The sequence below is a fragment of the Chiroxiphia lanceolata genome, chromosome 14, assembly GCF_009829145.1.
Source record: "Chiroxiphia lanceolata isolate bChiLan1 chromosome 14, bChiLan1.pri, whole genome shotgun sequence".
Taxonomy (NCBI): domain Eukaryota; kingdom Metazoa; phylum Chordata; class Aves; order Passeriformes; family Pipridae; genus Chiroxiphia; species Chiroxiphia lanceolata.
This window is the reverse complement of record NC_045650.1, coordinates 2977602-3003137: the sequence shown is the minus strand read 5'-3', so window position 1 is coordinate 3003137 and position 25536 is coordinate 2977602. Positions and strand designations below refer to the sequence as shown.

General features: G+C 53.0%; 1 protein-coding gene across 4 annotated transcripts in view; it reads left to right on the top strand.

The window, feature by feature from the left end:
• The window catches only part of MID2 (midline 2), a 77299-nt gene that overhangs the window by 14380 nt on the left and 37383 nt on the right, over positions 1–25536 (top strand). For all 4 annotated transcript variants that reach the window (XM_032702217.1, XM_032702218.1, XM_032702220.1 and 1 more), the window contains exon 2: positions 3915–4636. In XM_032702217.1, the coding sequence (XP_032558108.1) occupies positions 3971–4636 (666 nt within the window). In that variant the 5' untranslated portion in view covers positions 3915–3970. The remainder of the gene's footprint in view (positions 1–3914; positions 4637–25536) is intronic.

The window sequence follows — 25536 nt, the reverse complement described above, 5'->3', positions numbered from 1 at the left end:
ATAGCTCTTCTAAAGCCTCATTCTTGGAAGGGGCTGAGCAATCTGGGCTGGAGCTTTTGGGGGGGAGGGGAAGAAAAAAAAAGAGGGAGGAGGGAAAAAAAGGGGAGAAGAGAGAAAATAAATAAATAATCACACGTGATGTGGAAAATACTGACCTGCAGAATTAGCATTTGTCAGAACAGGTCCAGTTATCCCAGCATGGGGCTCTGAAGGCTGGCCAAGCTCTGCCCAGGGTTGGTGCTGGGGGAAACCACAGGGAATTTTGAGTGGACTTGTAAAAAAACATGGGTAAAAATGGGTGCTGGATGGTGCTGGAGGGGAAAGTATGAATTTTGGACTGGCTGCCCATGCCCTCAAGTGACGTACACTGGGATGTCCCTGCCAGGTATGGATCAGGTGATGTGAGTGGCATCTCCTCTCCTTCCATATCTCTCCTCCCTTTTTCCCTTGGTGCCAAACCTCTGCCTCGCTCCTGATGAGCCTCTGAGCTTCAGGCAGTGATGAAGCACGTTTGGCTTTGATCTTGTGAAAATACTTTGGGAGAAGCGATGGGGGAACCTTTGTATCCAACAACCTTTGGTGTAACTTGCAAAGGGTATCCTGGGAACCCCTGAGGCTCACCAGGCTCCTGCTGCTCTGTGTTGGCATGTGGGTTTTGTAATGCATCTGGGCTGGAAGTAAAAGCACAGGCCCCTGTATCCCAGAGGACCTGGCACTGGCTCTGCCCTGGCTCTGCAGCACCCACAGCTTTGCTCACTCTGGGATTCGCTGCCTTCCCCCATCTCTTCTGTCTTGTTAGTCATTGATTTTTTTTAATTGTAATTTTTATGTGTTATTATTATTTTCTCTCTTTCTCTTGAGTTTTAGGCAAAGCTCAGATCAACACAAAAAAAGTGTTTGCTTTTATGTTACTGTGTTGTTAACCTGCTGCTGCTGCTCGTTGTTGTCACAGCCCGGCTTGGCCAGGGCCGCTGACCCTCGGGGCACAAGTGACACGGGGCTGTCTGTAAGCAGTGTTAATATTTTATGACTTTTATATTTAGGGAGTTAATGACTCTAAAGAAAACAGATTTTGATCTAATCAGCTATTCCTTGCGCTGCGTCAATCCTGGACATCAAAGAGAACATCAAAGTGAGAGGCATGAAAGGCTCTGACGGCAGCGCGGCTGCTTCACCAGGTGCAGCACCTCGGAGCAGGTGCCTCCTCCAAGGGGGCTCCTGCACCTCCAGCAGGGCTCCTGCACCTCCAGGCAGGCTCCTGTGCCTGCTCCCATACTGCCTCCAGGCAGGCTCCTGTGCCTGCTCCCATACTGCCTCCAGGCAGGCTCCTGTGCCTGCTCCTGCACTTCTGAGTGGGCTCCTGCACCTGCTGCTGTCCCAGCCTGGGGTCTGAGGCTCCTCTTGGATATGTCGGAGGTAAAAGTTGTTGTCCCAGCAAGGAAGACAAGATTAATGTAAAAACTTGGTAACTAAGACAAAGGCTGTTTAAACTTTTTGTGTCGTTTTGCCTCGGATGGCAGCGGAGCTGGATGCGAAGCTGGATGTTGGATGTGGGAGCTTGCGGGAGCGTGAGATGTTGCTCCGTGGGACTGGCCCAGCAATGGGTGGCTCTCACACCAATTCTGATTTTTAAATTCTTTTCCCAGTCTTGGTCAGGCTCTTGTCCTTCTTTCTTTTTCCCCTTTGTGTTTGCTGGCCGGAGGGAATCCATGGATCACGTGGGGAGGTGAGAGGGGCTGTGCCCCCCGAGCTGGGATCATGTGTGGAGCAGGGTGTTGGGCTCTTAGGGTGAGGCAGCCGCTGTGTCCAGAGCATCAAGGGACCAGTGTGGGAGGTGTTACAGCTCCAGTGCCCAAGGGCAGTGCCAGGAGGTGCCACAGTGCTGGCGATGGGAGTGTTGTGGCTGGACACTGGGGCCCTCCCTTGTCCTGCCAGGCCTGGGGCATGGGGGAGCCCAGCAGATCCGGGGATAACCACAGCATAGTGCGAGCAGCCGGGCAGAGGTCCAGGAACGTTTCCTCCCTGCCACTTTCCCATGGCTGTGGAAGGCTCTGAGGCTTGAGAAACACTCTGGGGGCTGCGGAGAGGAAGCTGTCGGGGAGCCCTTGTGCTCCTCTCCTTGTTTGGACACAGCTACTTTTCCACTGTCTCTCTTGAGGAAAAAATAAACAATTTTAAGGAAAGTGTGGATGCATGTGGGTGTGAGGCTGTGTTTGGGCAGCAGAAGCTGCTGCAGCATGAACATACTGAAATACCCAGTGGATTTAATTTTATAAACCCCTTGAGCTGGTTCAGGGAGGAGCTCAAGGTCTCCTTCAGGCACTTGCAAATCCCATTTCAGGCAGTTGGGAAGAGATAGTGTGATGGGGCGGGAGTGATGGAAGGGATGGGGGTGGGCAGGTTTCAGTGAGGCACCTGTGCAATTTGCCATTTGCAGGTCCTGACAGCAGCCTGGGGCTTCCAGCAGCCAAACCATCTCCTGCTGCTGGTTCATCCCCCCCAACAGCCCTTTTTCATAGAATCCCAGATTGGTTTGTGTTGGAAAGAAGACCTTAAAGCTCATGCAGTCCACCCCCTGCCATGAGCGGGGACACCTTCCACTGGACTGAGTTGCTCCAAGCCCCATCCAACCTGGCCTTGAACACTCCTAGGCATGGGGCAGCCACAGCTTCTCAGGGCAACTTGTGCCAGGGCCTCACTCCCTGCCCAGGGAAGAGCTTTTCCTCTTCTCCCCAAGCAGAGCCCATTTACCCCACCAAACTGTTCCTGGGGTGGAAACAGGGCTGGGCTGGCCACTGTGTTCCTTCTCACAGGATTGGTCCCTGCAGCAGTGCCAGGGTGAGGGGTCCCTATGGCTTTAACAGAATGAGACTTTCCCTGTGTCTGTGACAAGGGACATCACAGTGGGTATTGCTCGGAGCCTGCCTTGCCTGGGTCGAGAAGACCAGGAGGCACCACGTGTGCACTGGGTGGAGGGTAAGAAAGGAGAGACTGGATCCAGTTCCATGTCACTATGTGACAGGCATTTGGGAGCATGCTGGGACAGCAGCAGAGGCTGGGCAGTGCTCGAGGTGCAGCTCCTGGTGCTCTGCAAACCGGAGCTGGGAGCAGCAGGTTGTCGCCTGCTGGGAGCTCTTTTCCAGCTCATGCAAGGGAAGGGAGCTAAAAATACAGCTTGTTTGCCTCCAGCTGCAGTTGATTTGGGCATCCCTGGCTGTTGTGGAGTGCAGTGGAGGACAGCCAGTGGTGGAAGTTTGCCGACTATAATTTCGCTGCTCTGCCCTACCCACCCTGCTCCAAAAAGCAATGGCCGGGAAAAGCAGGGAGCGGGATGGGGTGTTAAGAGCTCCCGACGTGCTCTGCTCAGAGTTTCCAGGACATGATTCACCTTTTCCCCCTCACCAGAAGCAGGCAGGCCTGGGGCTGCTGGAGGGGATGTTCAGAGGAGGCTTACCCCTGCTGTACAGTGCAGCCCTTCTGCATGGAATGCCAGCACGGCCCCACCCCAGTCCTCAGCAGCGCTCAGCAACACAAACATGAAATCGTGTGGTTTCTCCTTGTTTTGTCTCCAGCCTTGTGGTCCAGGTCCTTCCCTGGCTCTGCTTGAAGGTGTCAGGGCAGCTGCTGCTGCACGTTTCCCATTCCTCCCTACGGCTCTTGTCCCACTGCTCCACAGTGGTGGTTTGGTTCAGGGGGATGGTGGGGTGAGATACCTCAGTGAGAGGCTTCAGCCACACTGGTGCACTTGCAGGGGCCTGGCTGGGCTGTAATGACAGTATTGGGGTGTAAAGAGTGTTAGGGTGTTGCAGGGGTGACGTGTTTGACCTGCCTGGGTGCCTGTTGCTGGAGGAGAGGAGCTGCCCAGGAGAGTCGCTGTCGCTGCTGTCTCATGTCTCTGCTCTCCTCCCTCTCAGGTTCCCGACCACCTTCCCTGGTTTTTCATGCTGAATCAGGATCGTGTTAACTAAAGATGGAAACACTGGAGTCAGAATTGACCTGCCCAATCTGCCTGGAGTTATTTGAGGATCCCCTCCTGCTGCCCTGTGCCCACAGCCTCTGCTTCAGCTGTGCCCACCGCATCCTGGTGTCCAGCTGCTCCTCCAGCGAGTCCATTGAACCCATCACCGCCTTCCAGTGCCCCACCTGCCGCTATGTCATCTCCCTCAACCACCGGGGCCTGGAGGGCCTCAAGAGAAATGTGACCCTGCAGAACATCATCGACCGCTTCCAGAAGGCCTCCCTGAGCGGCCCCAACTCCCCCAGCGAGAGCCGCCGCGAGAGGACCTACCGCAACAGCCCTACCATGTCCGTGGCCAGCGAGAGGATCTCCTGCCAGTTCTGCGAGCAGGATCCGCCCCGGGACGCTGTCAAGACCTGCATCACCTGCGAGGTGTCCTACTGTGACCGCTGCCTGCGGGCCACCCACCCCAACAAGAAGCCCTTCACCAGCCACCGGCTGGTGGAGCCGGTGCCCGACGCGCACTTCCGTGGACTCACGTGCCTGGAGCACGAGAACGAGAAGGTGAACATGTACTGTGTCGCTGATGACCAGCTCATCTGTGCCTTATGTAAACTGGTGGGCCGCCACCGGGACCACCAAGTGGCATCGCTCAGCGATCGCTTCGAGAAGCTGAAGGTAAGGAGCTGGCGTGGCCGTGGCAGCGCAGTCGTCCACAGGAGCTGTGTCTGCCCGTGCTCAGAGCAGGGTCTGGTTCCAGGTGCCCCAAGCAGCACCTCATATTTAAGCCAAACAGCTCCTGAAGGATCTGTGGGATGCAACTGCTGGGCTCCTCTGGTACCGTGGTACCAGGAGGCTGAGCTGGGTCTTGGTCTTGCCATTAGGGCAAAGTGTTTGCTGTTTTATTTTCTCCTGCTGGCGTGTGTGTGCCGAGTCTGGGTGTTGGACCCAAATGCCATTGGGCTTCTAGCTGTCAGTGTTGCTTTACCTTGTCCTGTGGGAGAGCTGGGATGGCAGAGTGTCCTGGGAGACCTGTGGCACCATCCCCTGATGCCGTAACCCTCAGGCCGTGCCTGCTCAGCTCTCTTGGAGGATGGGAGCAGGACAGGTTGGACTGTGGCCATTTCCTTTGGGAAAGCTGCTCCGCAGTCTCCCAGTACACGGGCTGCAGCACATGGAAACCTCCCACTGTCCATAAATCCTCCCCTGCAGGCTCACCCTGTGCCTGAGGACCACTGAGCCCTAGGAAGTGCTCCGGGAATGCTTTTGTGTCCCCCTTGAGCCGGCTTGCTCAGAGCTTTTCCACTGTGAGAGGGAAGGCTCAAGCTCTGAGCCTGGGGGATGAATGGGTTGGAAGCAGCCCTGTGGAGAAGGATTTGGGGATGCTGGTAGGTGAAGAACTGGGCATGACCTGGCAATGTGTACTCACAGCCTGGAAATCCAACTGTGTCCTGAGTGCATCCCCAGCAGTGTGGAGGGAGGAGGTTCTCCCCTTTTGCTCTGGTGGGATCCCCTGGAGCACTGGGTCCAGTTTTGGGGCCCCCAGCACAAGGAGCACATGGACCTGTTGGAGCAGGTCTGTAGGAGGCCACAGAAATGGTCCAAAGGCCTAGCAGACCTCTCTGCTAGGAAGAAAGGCTGAGACAGGTGGGATTGTTCAGTCTGGAGATGAGAAGGCCCCAGAGAGATCTTAGAGCCTCTTGCAGTACCTAAAGGGGCTTCAAGAGAGCTGGAGAGGGACTTTGGACAAGGGCATGGAGTGACAGGGGAATGGCTTCACACTGGCAGGGGGCAGGGTTAGATCAGAGATTAGGGAAAAATTCTTCCCTGGGAGAGTGGGGAGGCCCTGGCACAGGTTGCCCAGAGAAGCTGTGGCTGCCCCATCCCTGGAAGTGTCCAAGGCCAGGTTAGATGGGGCTTGGAGCAACCTGGGCTAGTAGAAGGTGACCCTGCCCATGGCAGGGGTGTGGATTGGATGGTCTCTGAATGTCACTGCCAACCCAGATCCTTCTGTGATCCAATGAGGCAGTTTCAGAGCTTCCCAAGTGCCTCAAACTCCCCTTCTGTCCTCCACCCTCCTATGGGATCTCAGCACTTTGGCTCCTTGCAGATGCCATCCCTGAGGGGGCTGGCCTGAACACTTCTGTGTCTCCCAGAAGGACCTTGCCCAGAGAGGATAAGGTGGCTGAAGGCTGACAAGGATTTGAAGGCTTCTGAAGATCTCCCCATGGTCCCATTGTCTGGGGTCTCGCTTCCACTGGAGTGTTTCCAGCAGTGGGAGCTTTTTCTCTAGGACAGCCCACCTTTTCTATCCTAATCCCCCCCGGGCTGCAGTGGCAGAAGTGGGTGGTGCCTCTCCAGCCCTTTCACTCATGGATCACACATATTGATCTGAACTGAGTTACTGTTCTGCTGGTCTTCAGGAGGGAGCTAACAAACTTCCCAGGATCCCTCCAGAGCACTTTGAAGCTCAATCTTTATGCGGGGGCTGTGGTTGCAGTGAATGTGATGTGAACCTGCATGGATGATGTTTGCCCTATATAAAGTTTGAAATCCCTCTCTGTCCCCTGTGCAATCTGCATGAGCCTGCAAAAAAAAAAAAAAAAACAACAACAAAAAACAACAACAACAACAAAAAAAAAACAAACCCACGCTTTTAAACCCTTTTTTTTTTTTTTTTACTATGAAAAAAACTACAACAGGTCCCATCTGAGGTCGTGCTGGTGAGGCTGTGGCAGCAGTGATCTTCCCATTAGAACCCTGCTCATGCCTTTCCCAGCTGCTCCTTCCTTAGTCTTTTCTCCCTTCATCTACCATGCTTGTTCTGACCCAAAAGTGCTTTTCTTGACTCTTTGTCCTGTTCATGTTCAGAACAAAACCCCTCTCTCTGCTCTCATGGATTTTTGAGGGCAGAAGGAATACTTCTGTTGCTCCAGCAAAAACGCAGAAGACTTGAGGTTTTTTTGTGCAGACCAGATTATTTTTTTTCTTCCTTGTTCTTAAACAGACTGATGCCTGGAAAGAAATCTTCCTAGATGTCCAGTATCCTGGGCTGGTTTCCCACCTGTCCCTCTCTGAACTCTCCCAAACCTGCTGCAAGGTGTCCAGTGCTGTGACTAAACGCCCATGACAGCATGAGGAATGGGCGGTGGGATGTCCTGGATGTTGTTTTTTTCTTCCCTGTGTTCCGGCCACGAGGTTTGGCTTTGGGTCAGTGCTGCCAAATGGGGTCTAGGGGGAGGCTGGGATTTGCCTGCAGCCCCTGATGTGCCCATCTCCCATCACATCATGTCTCACCTAAGCTTCCTCAGTGCATGGAGCCGTGCCAGCAGCCCCATCCATAGTGCAGGACATTCTTTTCCCATGAGGAGATGTTTGCAAATTGGAAACCTTCGAAAGCAATGACCATGTATGTTTGCACACAATAAAACCTGGGCAGGGAAATTAAAACCTTGGAATATTCCTCCCTGATCTGATCCATGCCAGCCACGCAAATCCATCTGAGGAAGCTTTGCAGGTTGCCAGAACACCATTTTTTTTTTTCCTTTTAAATAACAGTCTGAAGTGATTTTGGCTGTGGAGGGAAGCTCTCCTCTGCTGCAAACATTCTTCCTGTGCTGTTCGTCCTGCCCAGCTCCCCACTCACTGCAGGGCTGGAGCTGGATGGGGAGCAGGGGTGAGGGTGGCCACAACTACCTAGGGGGGACCCCGGTGTGTCCTTCCTCTGGCTCATCCTCTAGCACATCCCTGTCTCTAGCTGTGCACTGGTTGGGCTGGTTTTGTGTGTCTCTTTTCCTAATGCTCTACCTCCGCTACAGGAATGGCTTGGCATCAATGCTGGGCTTTAGCAGCAGAGCCAATGTTTGCTTCATCATCTTGTGCCGTTTCCTTGCACGGGCTCAGTCCACAGCTCTGGCCACCACACGCTCCCTAGCAGCGCTCAAAATCCTTGCAAGTACCTGAAGTAGCTGTAACCCTTAAAAAGGTGCTGGTAGGATGCTGCTGCCCCTGCAGGCCTGCCTTGTGTCCTGTGCCCACGGCAGGGCTCTGGCCCTCCACAGGATGTTGTCGGTGAGCTCCGTGTCTGCTCCCAGAGCTCCATGACACACTCGGGCAGCCAGCAGTGAGCAGATGCACTTAATCCCTGGCTTTGATCCTGCAGCTCGAGTGAGCTGGAAACGCCTTTCAAGTTGGATTTTTTTTGATGGAAAATTGGGTTTTTGAAGTGAGTAACTTCCTGTTGTCAGAAGGATTGTGCTTTCCACAGAAATCTTTGGTGGGGAATTTTTTCTCTTTCTTTAGAAGAGCTGAGTACCTGAAACTGGACTGTTGTGTATAGACCAGAAACCTCCTCCTAGTGCTCCCCTTCCCTCAAAGCTGGTTTGTCATCCAAAGTCTCTAGAGTGTGCCAGCAGCCTGACTTCTCTGTGGATGCTCTGCAATGATCCATCTATACTGTATTATACACCTCCACATATTGTAGGAACCGTCTTTAATCCCTTTAACACGTGTGATGGGTTTATTTTGTGCATCCTGAACCCCACTTGTTCATGCTGTAAAGGTTCTGGCCAGGGTGAGCAGTTTTCCGGATTTAAGCAGGGACCACGTGGATGCTGGGCAGGATGGGGCAGAGGTCGGAGCACTGGAGCGTGTCCGGGAGCTTTCTGAAGCTGGGATGCCTGGGATAGATGCAGCAGCATTCTGTTCTGCTGGGAAGGTTCATGTCAAGGGTTATCAGCTGCAGAGACAGTGAGGGAAGGGAACAACAGCTCTTGGGGTAGGAAAGTATCTGTAATGGAGTGGCTCTTTCCCAGTGCTGTGCTGACATGCTTGGAGAGCTGAGGAGATAATGGGGGATGAAATACTGCTGGTAGTGTCCTGCAGGTGAGGGCAGGTGTGGCACCCCATAAGTGATGTGAGGATGAGGTGAGGGGCATGAGGATGTCCTCAGAAAGTGGGCCTGAGTTAACATGGCATGTTTGAAGGCATCCTTGTATCTCCTGTCCTCCTGCAGCCCACCCTCGAGGTCAGTTCCTGCCCCGAACCCCCCACTGTGAGCTCTCGGAGGTCTGAGGTGCCACCTGGGTGTGTCACTTGGAGTGTGCTCTGCTCTGCGTGTCCTTGCTCAGCTGTGCACTGCCTGTCCTGCTGTCCTGTGCAGCACTTTGTGTGGTGGGTGAAGCATCCACTGGCAGCATGGACCAGGCTGGCTCCTTGGTGGCAATGGCCCAAAAGTTTTCTATGGTGTGGGTGCTAAAACACTGGCACGTGTTGCGCAGAAAAGCTGTGGCTGTCCCATCCCTAGAAGTGTTCAAGGCCAGATTGAGCAGGGCTTGGAGCAGCCTGGTCTAGTGGAAGATGTCCCTGCCCATGGCAGGGGGGTGAACAGATGGTCTTTGAGGTCCCTTCCACCCCAAACCATTCCATGATTCTCTGTTTTCCCAGTCCAACAGGCAGCGCCCGTGCTCCGACTGCATGAGCTTGGCTGGGAGTGGTCCAAGTACATCAGGATGTTGGTGCTTGTTTTCCCTCTCTGTGGGTTCAGGAGGGGTCGAGATGTTGAATGCAATCAGTGACAAAGTCATGCGCTGGCTCAGCTCGCTGGCTGGAATTCGACATTAAAGATGAAATTAAAACTGTGTGTAGATTAAGAGCAAAACTAATGGCCTGACCTAGATACAGCAAGTGCCCAGGACGGCAGTGTGTTATCTGCTGAGTGGAATCTCAGCCAATTATAAATTCAGATTGCTTGAAACTCGTAATTGCCACCCTCTCTTCAGTGCCTGCCGGAGTCCTGCCTGCACCGCAGTGCCACTGCTGTGCCGGGACCAGCACGGGGTTACACAGAGGGATACAGCAAGAAGGGGTCTCTGCAGAGCTCCAGCTGGCTCTTCCATCCGTGATTTGTGCTGGAAGGAGTGTTGGAAGAAAGGATTTTGCCTTAATTATTGTCTGCTGTCCGTGGCTTCTCTGTGAGCTCTGCTCCCTTTGAGGAACCAGAGAAAGGGCCAGCTCTGAGGAGGCTTTTCCTCTGCTGTTGCTGAGGCTTCTGTAGATTGACAGGCTGGAAACATGCAAAAGAAAGAGAAAAGCTGTGTCTTGTAACACTTACATCCCCCCTCTTCTGGAAAAAGAGCCATGAGCCAGGCAGAAATCCCGTCCTCTGTTACCTACCGGAGCAGCGCTGCCTCCCACGGGGCTGTGAGAATGGGACCAGGATTAACGAAACCTCCCCGAGCTGACAAATTGTGCAGAGAGCTGGTAGTGATTCCAAGGCTTTTAGGAGAGTGGTGGGGTAGAAAATTGAGAAAAAACTCTCCATCGTGCTGCCACGTGGGACTTGTTCACCTGGGAGCTGCGAGCATGTTCCCACTAGCGCTGGGTGAGTCACGGATTGCTGCTTGATTTATAATTTACTGCACTGCCATGGGGCTCAGAGGAATTTCAGTGCCTGTGTCTGTATTCCTCCACACCAAGAAGAGTCAGCTGGGGACGAGGGCTGCAGTTGTGACTGCTGAGACTCCCACACAGCAGATGGGGGCTGTTCCCAGCAGGAACAGAGCTTTGGTGGTGCCGGAGCTGTCAGCCCCTGAGCGCTGAACCAGATAGACGTGCTTTTGCTGCTTCACTTCCAGACCCCTTGGAGGAAGGGGTGCAGGCCCAGCTGAGGCTTGCTCCAGGTGTGTGGGGGGGGGTTGGAACCCCCCACTGCTGTGGGGATGCTGGAAGAGGATATGTGGTCTCCATGGGTGCTGCAGCCCCAGCCGTGTGGGCAGTGGGGCTTTGTCCTGCCCAGCTCAGCCATGGTTCAAGCTCCCCCACAACACCGGGTGTTTTTAGTGTTATCTTGGGACAAGTTTGTCATCTAGTGACTTCCCTGAGCAGAGGGACCTGTGCCACACACCAGGGTCCCCAACACAGGGTTCTCATCCCTGTTGCCTCCTTCTCAGTGCCAGAGCACCCAGAAGACCCAGAAAATCCTCCTGCCTCATCCTTGATGCATCCTGCTTAAATATTGATCATTTGGAGGTCACAGGGACCAGGAATCAGCACTGAGGGCTAGGATCTTTGATTTTTTTTTTTTTCTTCTCAGAAGTCTGCTTTTTGGGGAGGGTTTGGATTTTTTTTTTCTTATTAAGCTAAGCTGTTATGGGGATTGAGATAGCAGAGCTGCAAAACAGTGTTGGTTAGATTAATCTCTCGCTTTTTTCCAAACCTACACTCACATCCAAGATGATTTCAATGTTGCTATCTCAAGAGCAGCTTGAGATGGAAAATGAAAGCATAAAGCTGTGTGAAAATCACTCAGTGATGCTGTGTTTGGGATGAGGCTGGAAGATTAATCTTCAGCTTTGTGTCCTGGGCAAGCCAGGACTGGAGTCCGAGGTCTGTGGAGGGAGGAAGATGGTTGGCAGATGAGATTATTTTTAAATAACAGGTGTCATCTTCTTTGATCAAAGTCTCCCCTCCAAATGCCCTAATTTCAGAAAGTGGCTGGTATCAGTCTGTTCACCCGTTGCATCAGCCTCAATCAGTAGGAAGTGATGAAGGTGATGGTTAAGTATGCGCATGAATTCCACCCTTTTTGGGCTCGATAAACCAAAATGTGTGGTTCTTATCAGATCTGTGAGTGTGAAGATAGTGGGGTGCAAGATGAGAAGGGCAGATGAGGCTGATGGGGCTATGGGGCTTGAAGGGTTGACTTGTTCTGGGAAGATGAAGACACCAAGGAAGGTGCCATTAACCCTCTGGAGAGGAATCTGTCCATGGGCTGTGACATGTCCATGCTGGTCCTTCTGCCATCGCCCCGGAGTTTTTCAAGCCAGTTTATGTTCCCATCAACCTTAATCTTTGCTCCACTCGTCCCTTGGCACATGATTTCACAGATTATGTTTTTTCCCCCTCTGTTAACAGACTTGTTAACAATATAGACACTTTTATGTTAGTTTTCTTTGTAACATCTCTCTGGATGCCTCAGTTCTGTGTTATCTTTTGCAGTTTCTGAATTTCCATTCAATCCTTGTTCTTCTCTCCGTGGTTTCTTTGCAATACAAATTCTGAGGGAGAACGTACCCCTGTGCACACTGTTTCCTTCCCAGAACGGGAACTTGTGCTTCCTGAAACCACTGCAAGCCGTGTTCTTTTCAAGCCTTCTGGTTTGTGGTTGTTTGAAGGGTGTGAGCTGAGCTTCAGTTCTTTCACTTCCGCGTTTTAAAGTAAGCTTAAAAAATAATAATGAAAAGGATTAGTGGGACTGCAGGTCCCACGGGAAGTCCCAGCAGTGGTGCGTTCCCTGTGTGGGAGGTGATGCTCTACCACCTCAGCTGTGCCTGGTGGTCCATCCCTGGGGAGCTGCTTTTTGGGGTCCTCAGATACATTTTCTGCTCCTGATGTTCCTGTAAGCTTGGTTTGCTCCTTGCAGATCCACCCTTTGCCCAAAGGCAGGACACTCTTTAAGACTGTTTATCCTCAGCTCCTCTGCAGGCTCCTGCTTCCAGCAAGCTCATGCTACCTATGCCCTTTTATCCCCCTTTTTTTTTCCTTATTTTTCAGAGCTTTTACTCGGAATTTTCCATTTCTGAACATGTAGGTGTGTTTCCCTTGCAACACTTGTATCCCAAAACGTGACCTTGTGTTTCTGCAGAAGGGTCTGGCTACCTGTCTGCTCCTCCCTCCCACAGCTGCAGGTTATTGAGCAGAAATGCATCCCTTTCACGTGACCCTCTTGCACTGAGGGGCTGAGATGGGTGCGAGTCTCCATCCTCCTCTGTCCATCGGCTGTGTTTCTGGAGAGCTCACAGCCACTGCATTTTCTAGTTTATTTGGATTTCTTTTCCCTCTTTCTACTCCTGGCACTTCAGGTATGTCAGTGACAAGCCCTGCCTGAAGCCAGACTGTGGTGGGCAGAGCTCGATGGGATGGGGTGAGGGGTCTCAGGGTGCTTGTGCTGGAAGGTGCTGCCCTGTGATCACCCTCATTTGAGGGAAACAAAGACCAGTTTCTCTTTAAGAAAAGTGCTTAGCCAGCAGTTTCAGAGTGCACAGCCCTGCTTGGAGGCTGGGCAGCACTGCTGCCCCAGGACCATCACTGGGATGTGGGGTTGAGTGGAGGGGTTGTGCTGCCCACTGTGCTCCTGCCTGCGTGGCACAGGGGCTGTGTGCCCTCAGCGTGGGGCTGTGTGCCCTTGCGGCTCCTGGATTGCAGGGTGGCTGCTGTGAGGCCACCAGCCCTCTCACCCAGCACTCACCTCCCTAGGAGATGGAGAAGGAGCAGTGCTTTCCCTCTCCCCCTGCCTGGCACCCACAGCCCTCCGCTCCCAAAACAACCGAGGGCTTTGCCGAAGGATTGATATTCCTGCCCTGAGTAGCTGTTGTTTAATATTCAGGATATATTGTGTTTGGGCACGATGAATATTCAGGAGAGGGAATGAGCAGAGCTCAGCTGATGCCTCTGGCTGAGCGCTGGGGATGGTGCTGGCTCTCCTCAGGCTCCCTTCAGCCATTCCCGGCGCGTGCGTCCGTGGAAAATGGGTCCCAGCAACGTTCAGTAGCTTTAGGAATTTGGAGAGTCGGCTACGTGCAATTGAGCGTCAGATGAATTTCTCAGCAGGCTCGAAGCCCTGCTCTGCAGTGCTGAATATTGCTATTATTATCACATTAGCCACTGAAACACCTGACAAGTGTAATTAAGTGATTTTACCTTGACAGCTGATGTGCTTTTTTAAAAAAAAAACAACCAGCTTTGAATATCCAATCGGTGTAGTTTGATGTGCCCTTTTATAGACATCAGTGTGCAATAGCAGCAGTTCTGCTGATAAATCCTCCTGTGTTGGGTGTGGAGATGGATCTCAGGACCTTGAGGAGCGGGGGGTTACCTTACTCAGGGAGTGTCCCAGCTCCTGGCTGGTCCCTGGAGTGTCCTGCCTCCTGCTTTGGGCTTTCGGGGTCTCCAGGGAAACCATTCCCTTGCTGAAAGGTGCTCGTGGGCCTCTGTGGAGCTGGGCATGTCCCGTGGAGCTGGGCGTGTCCCGTGGAGCTGCCAGAGTCCACTCCCCATCAGAGCTGTGACCTTTCATTTGACCTTAAAGGTCTTTTCCATCCCAAAGGATTCTGTGAGCTGTGGCAGATCAGCCCACCTGGGTTTGATCTTTATCGACAAGCAGGTAGGTCTGTGGTGAGGAAAGCAGAGGTGTGTCCCCAAAATCTCCTGAGCTGGCTTCCCGATGAACAAGTTCTTGCACCTCTGATGTTGTTTCTGAGCTCTTAGCTGGGTGGTCCGTAGGAGGGCACATCTGGAGCAGCTGGAGAGCGCTGTCCTTACAGGATGTCATGACACTGTGTTGCTGTACAATGTGCAGTGTGTGCATACGGCATCTGTAACTCTGATGTGTGACGTAGAGCATCATGTCAGGAGGTGGAAGGGCCACCATGGGCTGTGCAGCTGGGCTGGGTGGCAGCGCTAACAAGGCAGTCAATCCTCAATCCCCCTGACCTGCCAGTCCCCTGCAATGGGCTCTGGCCATGCACAGCAGGATTAGGGCTGCCCTCAGGTGTTTAAAGTGGAAGCCGGGTGACCATTTTGGGGCATAGATCAACATCCTTGGCTCTACTGCCTGGAGCAAATGGAGTCTCAGATGTGAGGAGCAGGGATATTTCCAGTCATCTCCCTCTGTATGGTGTGGATTAGGCGTTTCGTGGTCCTGCCTGTTGCCTTTATTTGGTTACTTTGGGAGCATGTTTAGCTTTGATGGAACATGCCCAGCAGTGTTCTTAGGAGGGGATATCAAGCACCACCAGTGGCATGAACTCCCCATGGCTCTGACCTTGCCAGCCCTGTGCATGTGGTGATTCACCAAATGTGCTTGAGGATGGAGAGACCTGGGCAGCTGAGGGCAGGACGGGCTCCTGCCCCATGGCCAGAATAAGTGCAAGTGGCCACAGTGGCCAGGGAACATGGTGGGATGCTCCCAGCAGGAAACCCCTTTTCCTCCTTAGAAAGTTATTGGATAAATCTGCATCCCCTGCCTTGCCCTGCACCCTGCTATCTCCTCTGAGTGTGGCCCCATCTGAGCGCTCCAACTTTTCCAAGCACATTTGCTTACCAGGAGCTGGGATTTGGGCATTTTAGTGTTCAAAATCATCACAACCTGCAGCCAAATCCTTGTGAGCTGGCTGAACCCCCTTTGTGCTCTTATGGGCATCTCTGATTTATGGGATAAGCTCAGCAAATAGCGTGCAAAAAGGTGTGTGCCATGTGGGATGTGCCAAAACAATAAATCCAGATTCCTCCCTTGTTTCTCCAAAGGACTTTTGGGAACCAGACATCCGGCATCCAAAAAAAAAAACACGCACGGGTTGTCTTTCATCATGAGCTCTTTGGCTTCGTTTGTTTATTTTTATGATGAGGATGATTGGAAACTAAAGGCTGGGAGATGAGAGAGCCTGGTGGATGTGCTTGCTGCAGCTCCATGTCCTGGCTGGAGTCTGGTGCTTGTGGCGGAGCGATCCATAAAAATCCATCCTGTAATGGAAACCACCAAAAAAACAAGTCCCCTCTTTGGCCTCCCAAGGAAGGAGCTGTGTCCTGCCTGAAGCTCTCCCAGTACTGTGGAGGAGGAGAGGTTTCCAAGTGGTTCAGGGGTAATGGGGCTGCAGGGTGGCGGCTGATGAAACCCAAATCTCTTTCTGAAGTGTGTTTTTAAAGGTTCATCTCAAAGTAACTCACCCTGAATACTTCCATACTACTTAAAATGGTGTTTTTCCTGGATGAGTTGTCCGTGGAAGTCTTTTTTATTAACTGGATGGAGGTTTGTGTGTTTATTGGGTGCAGAAGTTGAAAGCGGGATATTCCCTGACAGCTTCTGCAGGCGTAAAGCCACGTGAAGGTCTTGGTAAGCTATGAGCCTGTGGCAGGTCAGGAACGTTGATGTTTTAGGAGACTAATCACTAAGTTAAAGCCAGGAGAATCCAAATTTCTCTTCAGCCACACCTGGCTTCCAACAGCAATGCCTTTGTTAGCAGAGACTCCTGACACTCAGATCCAGCAGGAAGCCAAGCAGGCTGGAAAATGGAAGGATGCTCAGAGAGGCTGTTGTGGAGAAAGGAGCTGGGAGCGAGGGGGAATGTGTATTAGGAATGCTGTTTGAAACGTGAACTTACCAGTTTTGTTTGGAATGTGCCAGGTGGGGACAGAGCAGGTTATTTATGCATTGGAGGGGTGGAGGTGGGACACACATTGTGGCTTTAATTGCTTTCTCCTCCCAGACGCCGTCGGACACCGACATGGGGACTACAGGGTGTTGTCCTCCAGTGGCAGGGTTGGAGAGAGGGGTGCAGCAGCAGGGAGTTGCTGAGATCTGCATCCTCTCTGCTTCCAGGAAAGAGATTTATCTCTCCTGACTCCTTAGCACCGCTGGCTTGGCAGCTGGAACTTGCACCTTGGGCCATGGCCTCTTCCCAGGCTTTGCTGATGCTGCTGGGACATCCCTCAGTGAGACCAAGACCTGCTGAGAAAGTTGCAAGAGATTCTGTCTTTCCTGGGAGTTCTCTCTCTGTTGGCTCTGTCTGAGAAAGACTTTAATCTTTGCCAAGATCAATTAAATTGATTTCTTGAGACAGCAGGTGTGGATGCTGTCCTTGTCACTGCCATGAGCTGGCTCCCGGGACACGTGGTCCCTCTCATGCTGGCTGGACAGGCTGTCTTCCTCCAGCTCTGCTTTGGGCTGCAGCCCCCCAAACAGCTCTTGAGAATTCACCTCCTGCTCCCAGCTCGCCTGTGGCAGATTCTTGGTTGCTCTGCCTCAGTTTCCCATCATTAAACCCGCACTCCGTGCACTTGGCCTCAGAGAGGCAGAGGATGACTGAGAGGAGGGCACGGCCAGCTCCAGGTTTCAGAGCTCAGTTGGTGGAGGAAAGAGCTATTGATTTTTCTCTGCCTTGTTTTCAAGTGGAGTTGTCAGTTTTCCAACCAAAGTTTATGTGCTGTTAATGATTTACTGTCAGCCTCTTGTTTTAAGGTCTTGCCGTTCAGCTTTCAAGAGGTGAAGCGTGTAGGAGTTGGCACCCCAGAGGCAGGATTGAGGGCAAGATCCTTTCCACCTCTTTGGGTCATTTGTTGTCACATCAAAGAGAGCACAGTATTGTGCAGGAAGGCAAAGAGGGGCTTCATTTGCTCACTGGGTGCAGGGACCTTTGGGGTCGCGTTCTGCCTCACTGTCTCTGGAGAGCAGTGGCCATACTGGAGGTGTTCCACCTGCCCCAGAACACATGGGTGGAGGTGGATGTGTCCCCACCCTTGGCCATGCTCCATCTGCTCTTCCAGGGCAGATGTTAATTGAGTTCAGGTAATTTATCATTCATTAAGTAGAGGGAGAGTCTTGCCGCCTTCTCTTGGTGCATCTTTCACTCCATCTCCCGTATCTCAAGTCCAACCTATAAATGGAGGCTGAATCACATGTGTCTGAAGCCAGTGAGAGGGCAGTGTAGGCTGGATGGGGTGGGCACTCAGCCACCCCCCAGCAGCTCTCACAAAGTCAGCCAACACTTGGCAGGTGTTTCATGGGCCTTTTGGTCCTTCTGTGAGGTTTTACATGCCTGGGGAAGTGGTGACTTGCTGTCTCCGAAAGGGCTGATGCTCCTGCTGGGAGAAGGAAGGGTGAGTGCCCTGTCCCCTCCCGTACAGGTGAGGATGCTGCTGGCATCAGCTGGAGTTTGCTTGTGCCAGATTCCCCCTCCTGCATGGCTGGGCTCTTCCCCAGTCCCTCAGGAAGCATCGATCTACTGACAAAACCAAGGCATTGCAGCACCTGCTGTCTTCAGACACTCCCTCCACTTCAGGAGGCTCTGGAAGTGGCAGGACACAGGCAAAGTGTGAATCCTGGGAACTCAGTCCATCTCCAGGGGCCATGTAGCAGCACATCTGCTTCCTCCAAGATGGGATGCCACATCTGTTCACCTGGCAAGGTCAGGCTCTGCCTGCTCCCACAGCATCTGTGTATCCACATCACGGCTCCCACGTGGCATCACGGTGCTGTGGCACTCGGTGAGGCCCCACTTTGGTGCCATCCCAGTGACAAACTGCTCCTGGGATGCTCTCGGGCTTTCTGTGCTGTTGGAATGCCAGCTCTGAGCACTGTGTCAGAGGCAGGGGAGATCCACAGCTGCTGTGGGTCCCTTTGCAATGCCACGGGGTCTGAGGGGGCTGGTGCTATTCCATCAGTGCTGGAAGAGTGCTGGGGTTTTGCTTTAATCTTATAAGTCATGAGAAGAAAGGGTGAATTTTGAGGATTTTGACAGCAAAGCTGTGCTACAGGTGCTGTACCCGAGGCTGAAGGCTCGTCCTGCCCAGCATTTTGCCCGGCCCCAGCTGTGAGTGTGAGGACAAACCATGTGCCGGCTTGTCCACCCAAGGGGTCAGAGGTTTTCCCATAGGGATACCCTCTCCTTTCCCATAAGAGCATGCTCCTGGGCAGTGCTGGGCTGGCTGATGCAAACGAGTGCCAGTTGCTTGGGATGGGAGCGCTGCGTGGAGAGGAATCCGCTGTCGGTCCGTTGGCCGATGCTTCCGCTGCAGACAAAGCGCTGGTTATTTACTGCTTGGTCTTCACCTCGTTTTGGCTTTCCTTGGGCACATCTCCCACGCTGCTCACAGAGGGTCTGCCCCCTCAGGGGAAGCCCACCCCACAGCATTCCCAGTAGCACATGTCCCCATGGCTCTGCTGGGCTGTGCCGGCGGTTTTGGGGTGGCAAGCACTGCCAGGACTCACTGTTTGGGCATCCTTATTCCTCCTTCACCTCATCGCCATCTCTGAACCCCACAACCTACCTCAGGTGTAGCGTGGTTGTTACCCCCTGGAAGAAGAGAAATTATTGCCATGGGTTTGTTTTTGTGGTATTCCTGGTGAAATGGGAGGGAAATGCCTTGTTTCCCTTCCCACCAGCCCACAGAGGTGGTGGTGTGGCCACTGGGAAAAAATCCATATTAGAGTTTAGGACTGAGAGGAGGGTGGCACAGCCCTGGGACAGGTCGCAGGGAATCAAGGGCTTCATCCTCAGCAGGAGCCCCCTTTGCCCTCATGCAATGCCCCTGCCTTGGGAAGCCTGTGACTCTGCCCAGGACAGCATTCACTCAGCCTCTTCTGCATCATCCCTCGTGTCAAACCCAGCCCTTCCATTTCGTCTGATGCCGCTCGATTCTTAAAGCTGCGATTTTGAATTTCACAGTGTTCCTTGTCAGTCCCAGCAGGAAATATGTTTGGGACCAGTTGGGAAACAGAGGGGGGGGGAAAAGCTACTAGAAGGGTTTTTTTTTTGCTTCTTTGATCTGTATTTATTTATTTATTTATTTATCTATTTATTTATTTATTAGCAAAAAGCGCAATGAGAGCACAACGCGTCTCCTGCAATCTCTTTTCTGCTTGCTGGGTATTAGAGGATGACACCAACTGGGCTGGTAGAAAAGTCTTAAAAAAGAATAATCCCAAAGCCACATTAGCAATTAAACATGCCACTGGCTGAACTCTGGAGTTTAATCCATTTTCTCCTTTTTTCTCTTCCTTTTTTTTTTTCTTTTTTTTTTTTTTCTTTGATTCTCTCTTGTTTTGTATCTGAGTTCTGGTCAGAGGCCGTGCAGGATGGAGGTTGTGCCTCAGACCGATGCTGAGTTATTTTGTATTCCACTCAGGATTAATTAATGTGATACATGAGCGACTCCTGGGTGGTGGCTCTGCTCTGAGGGGGCACGAGGTGGGTCAAAACTGAGGGCAGGGTTTGATACCCTGAATTAGTCCTAGAATCATGGAATCATAGACTTGTTAAGGTTGGAGGAGACCTTTAAAGATAACCAAGTCCAGCTGTCAACCCAGCACCATCACCGGCCCACACTGACATCAGGGGAAGGTTCACATTCCACGTGAGGACACACCAATGCCAAGCATTCCTGTCCTCCACCAAATCCCTCCTGGGATGACAGAGATGCTCTAGCTGAAACCCCTCTTAGCAAGAGGCACAAATAACTGGGGTTGTTCAGAAAAGGAGACCCAGATGGGACCTCTTCTCCCAGTTAACAAGCAACAGGATGAGAGGAAATGGCCTCAAGTTGCTCTGGGGAGGTTTAGGTTTGATATTAGGGAATATTTTGTCACAGAAAGCACTGGCACAGGCTGCCCAGGGCAATGGTGTAGTCACCATCGCTGGAGGTGTTCCAAAAATGTGTGGATATGGCACTTGGAGACATGGTTTGGTGGTGAACATGGTGGTGGTTGGACTTGATTATCTTAAAGGTCTTTTCCAACCTTAACAATTCCATGATTCTATGAAATGTCCCATCTTGGCACATTGGAGCCTGTTCCTGCCACCTTCCTGCTCTCTCTTGCTGCTTTCCATGTTTCTTCCCTGGAATGAGTCCTGGAGCTCCCCCAGCCTGTGGGTAGTGGCAGCCCCTGGCGAGGTGCTACCCTCAAGCACATTGTTGGAAAAGATTGACTTGTAAATTATCGTTGGAACCAGCTCTGCTGCTGTGGCCCTGCTCACAGTGTTTCCACAAAGGAACTGAACAGTTCCCTGGAAGTGTCCAAGGCCAGGTTGGATGTGGCTTGGAGCAACCTGGTCTAGCGGAAGATGTCCCTGCCCATGGCAGGGGGTTGGAACTGGGTGGTCTTTAAGGTCCCCTCCAACCCAAACCATTCCATGATGCTAATACAGCAGCACAAACAAAGCTCCTTTTATACAGGACCAGAGCCTTGGGAAAGAGAGTTGGAAGCTGATGTGGGAACCAAACCCTTCCCCTTATCTTCCCCCCATTCCATGGCATCAGGAAGGTAGGAGGGGGCATTCTCCAGCCTCACCTGCCCCCAGGTTGGGTGGCAGAGGCTGAGCTGGGAGGTTTCACACCCTTTCATCAAAAATTGGTGCAAGCAGAGTGGAACACTGTGAACACTGTGGGTGCCTGGGGGGTCCTTCCAGAGAGGCGGCCTCGGCACTGAGCTCCATTCACTGCTGGGTTGAGGCACAGGGAGAGTGGGGAAAATTAAGGAGAATAGAGAGTAATAAACGTGACGGCTTTGGAATAATTTAAATCCGAGTCATGCCCAGCCAGGGAGTCTATCTTTCAAGTTGCTGAGGACTTTCAAGTTACACAGCTGAGCTTTGTGTAACCTTAGGTAAGTGAAGGCATCCCTTACACCTCTGCTAATATCAGCAGCAAGTTATTTGGTGCTCAAAATCTGCCTTTTAACTGTTGTAAAACACTGTGATCGGAAAATAGAAATGAAATGCTAATGGGACTGTTCCAGAGCCCAGGCTGAGGCCTCTCACGGAAGCTGTGTGCTCACAGCAGCCCTGCCAGCACATAAATCCATGGCGTCAGAGGGAACAAAAAGTTCCTGTTGGCAAAGATTGGCTCTAAAGAAAGATGAGGGGACTGAGGGGGGGAATAAAGGGAAGAAAAGCAAATTAGATCAAGGTTCAGTGAGTGACCCTCGGGGTGGGGGTCTGCCAGGAGGATCAGTGTGGGAAGGTAATTCTTGTGCCTTGACACTGCTCAGTGTTGAAAGAGTCTTTTGACCCATGGGTGGATGTGCAGGAAAGGGGCTGCTGGAGCGGGATGGGGCCAGGAGCGGGCAGGGGGATTGGGCTGGGAGAGGGCAGGAAGCAGGCAAGAAAGGGGCCGGGAGCAAGGAGAGGGAAGGGGCTGAGAGTGGGCAGAGAGAACAGGCAGGGAAGGGCCTGGGAGTGATCAGGAGTGGGCAGAGGAAGGGGCAGGGAGCAGGACTCCTGTGCCAGCCTTACATAAGAACTCAGGATCTGCTGCAGAAAGCCTCCTGGGTGCCTTGCCTGATGCAGCCAAGCTCCTGCTGCAGTGGCAAAGGGTGTGAAGAGGTGCGGCTGTGATTTTCCTGGATGTGGGAACTCCTGTTGTACCTTTCATGTGCATAGTCCTCCTGAGGTGTTGCTGAACTTCTCTGGGAGGTGCTGCAGGACTCTTCAGGCTTCCCAGATGGTCTCTCCCTGCCCATTGGCTTTGGGAGTCATCCCAGAACCCCAGGATCCGGGATGCTCCATGGAAGTGCCTTGAGTCACTCCCTGTGCTGGTGATGCCAATCAGCTGCCCACCAAGCCAGGTCCCAGTGGGACTGCAGCTGGGGTGAAGGGTGCCACTGGTTTAAGTGCCATCCCAGTTATCAGGGAGGGTTGGGAAGCCCCTGCTTTGGGAGGAGAGGGGATGTGAGAGCCTCAGCTGTCACATCAAATCAAACATCCCAGAGCTGGTATGTGTGTTATGCTGAGACTTTGGAGAGAAGCTCAAACGCTGACTCAAATTCACTCCGAAAGCATGGAAAAAAAAAAAAAAAAAAGCAGGAGGCAAACAAAGTGAACCCACGAGGTGTTTGTTTATTTTCTGGAACTCTTGGGATTTTCCAGCCAGCCTCATGACTCCCTCGGGCTCTGACTCACCAGGACAGAACTGATGCCTGCACTGGGCAGGCGAGATGCCGGGCAGGGGGCTGTGGGGCAGGGTCTGCCTGGGGGCTGCTGCTCACCCCTCGAGAGCCTCACCTTGCTGCTGCACCCCAGCAATGCCCACTCCAGTTTGGCCCCGGTGTCGTTCAGGGAAGCAGCTGGATGCTCTCGGTCCACACTGGGAAGCCTCGTGCGTGGGGAGAAGGTCTGCACGTGTAAGGAGGGAGTGGTGCCCACACTGCCCCTCGACAGCCAGCCTGAGGGTCTGTGGGTGGCCCACGATGCTTCAGGCTCCCCTTTACCAGTTGGGCCATAGAGCAAATCCGTTTCCTTTCTGCTTCCCTGTGCCTTGGAAGTATCCAGCTGGATTTGGGGGGTGAGCTCAAAAGGAAGCGATGAGCTCACCCAGCCCAGCACTGCGGACTGCGACAGGCAGTGAAGAACCTGCTGCCTGCAAGGGGCTTTGGCAGGTGTGCAGGTGAGGGCTGTGCTGATGGCAGAGCTTTGCTGAGCACTCAGAGGCCAATTTTAGAATCATATTTTGTCAAGGTAAGCCTGGACTGAAGGGAAACCCTCTGGAGCAGGTGCTGGAGAGCATCATACCTGGCTGGGAGATAAGGCAGGGAAGGTGTGCAGCATGGGGTGACTGGTGTTGGATCAGGGATGGAGGTGAATGGAAGAGCAGAGCTGTTGGCCACGCTCCCTTATCCCAGGGCCTTTCCCACTGGTGACAATGCAGAGATCTGCTCCCTGCAGGGTCCCTCCCCATTACTGTGGCTGCTGGCAGTTGGCCCCAGCAGATTCGGAGTGTGCCCCACCTTGGGGCTCCCCAGGTGTTCAGGGGGGAAGCTGTGCCTGAAACGCTGCTCTGGTTGTGATCAGTGCAGGGTTTTCAGCAGTGTCCAGGCTCAGCTGGGCTTTTTTGGTGGGTGCCATGCCCATAGTGCTAGAACGGGGGTGCCAGGCATCATGAAATGTATCTGTTACCCAAACCAGCACTGGGCATAATCTGCAGTTGGTGGGGGGTTCACCACCAGCTGGATCACGCTCTGCTCCCCGCATTTCAGGGCATCTGTTATCCTTAATTCAGCAGGCACAGGAATCCTGGGACTGTAGGAGCTCAGTTTGGTCTTAAATACCAGCTTTGTGCCCTTTAGTGACTCAGAAGGCCAGAAGCAGAGAACACCAACACTGGTTTTCTGTAAATCTCATGGTTTTCTGTAAACCTCACAGTCCAGGGGACGCTGGGCTGCAGGTGATTGAGTGCAGGGGCTGGGGTACAGGGTGGGGTGGGTGAGAGAACACGAGGCTTAATCCAATTTCAGCCCTCAGACACAGGCTGTGAGGGGCTGGCAGGCAGAGAGGGGGCTGAACCCGACCGGGGTTCGTGCTTCCCAAAGCTGCACGTAGCTGTGGGATGCTTCCATGTGCTTTTATTGAGGAGTTTAAGGTCTGTTTGTTGCATTACCAGGTTCTGTCAGCCCAGCTGCGGGTCCAAGCCCAGAATTTGCTCTGTGGTTGTTCTGGACTCTCACCTGCCCCTCAGTTAATGCTTCTCTGTGTCATGGAGCTTCGGAAGAGTTATGGAAAGCTCTGGATTGTAGCCCTGCAGCTCTGCTCTGGCTGCACGTTGGGCAGGAGGCATTTGCCACCAGTACAGAGGCATTTGCCCTCTCCACATGCCCTGGGGCTGCAGCAGTGAGTGCTGTCAGGCCAGTTGTGCCATGTCCCTTTAGTCCATGGTGTCGCCAGTAACTTCACCAAATCCCAGCTCTTCAGGGTGACATTTTCTAGTGTAAAAGGGCTTTGCCCAGGGTGGAGTACCCATCCCTGTGGGGATTTAACAGCTGTGTGGATGTGGCACTTGGGGACATGGCTTAGTGGCCTTGGCAGTGCTTGAGGGAATGACTGGGCTCAATGGTCTTAGAGGGCTTTTCCAACCTAAACACTTCTGTGTGACTCTTTGTGGGCTTTTGGATTCCTGGGGTTGTTTGGGGGTTTTTTGGAAAGGAGAAAAGGGCAAGCTGAGAGTGGCTGGGGAGGATGGCGGTGGCACTGGGGTAGTACTGGAGTGGCACAGGGTGGGGCTGCTGTATTTGGGGTGAGGGCTCTGGGGTGGCTCACAAGAAGTCCCTGGGAATGCTCCAAGGCCTCACAGCAGCTTGTCACTTTGGTACATTTGGGTTTTTTCCAGAACAGCTCACCCTTCCCCCAAACTTCAACCCTGACTGAGCCCACCAAGCCTTTGAGTTTTCTGGGGAAATAACTAGAAATTTAAGGCTTTCCTTCCTAGTGCAGAGGAGAGAAGAGAATTTTTCCTTATACCAGGAATGGATGGGTTTTTTTCTTGAGGAGCGAAAAAGGGCTGATGGGAGCTTTGCACTTCACTGGGTGCAGCTTTAGCCAAGTTTGAAGCAGCTGGAGCAGGTTTTGGCATGAGCACTTACCCTGCGCTCGGCGTGAAGGCTCCAACAGTCCCTCCCCTCTGCGCTTCCCAGATGTTGTAACTTTTGGAAAAGCCTGCCTTGGGTTGATTCCTGGCCTTACTTCTCAAGGTGGTCTGCAGGGAGGCTTGGGCAGTGCCCGTCCAGCGGCACAGCACAGGGTAGGGAGCTCCCGGGATGCTCCACAACTCCAGCTGGCACAGGGTCGTGAGTTTGAGGGGATGAGGAGGGCAGCAGGGCTGGCTGAAGGCCTTGCTGGGCACATGGGCTCCCTCTTCACTGCCCAAACCCGCTGCCTTCAGGCACTTTGGGGCACCTGCCAGCTCCACACTGTGTCTCTGGCCCCAGGGCAGCCGCAGAGGGCAGGGATGTTTGCTCCAGGAGGGAAAACCTGTTCAGGCATTTTCTCTCGTGCCTGTTCCCGTAAGACTCTGGTGCTTGTGTAATCCATGGGCCGGTGCCTGAGATCTGCTGGATAAGTTGGTGCTGTGCTGGGGCAGCCTGGGAGCATGCTGGGATGTGCTGGAGGAGGCTGTGGGCTCAGACCCCTGTGCTGCTGTGGGGCTTGACCCGTCGAAGTCACCAGTGGTGCCCTGGCTGTGCCAAGGGAAGTGTGTTGGCTTTGCTTGCCCAGGATTTCTCTGCAGCAGCCACAGCGCCAGTTGTGGGACTCTGG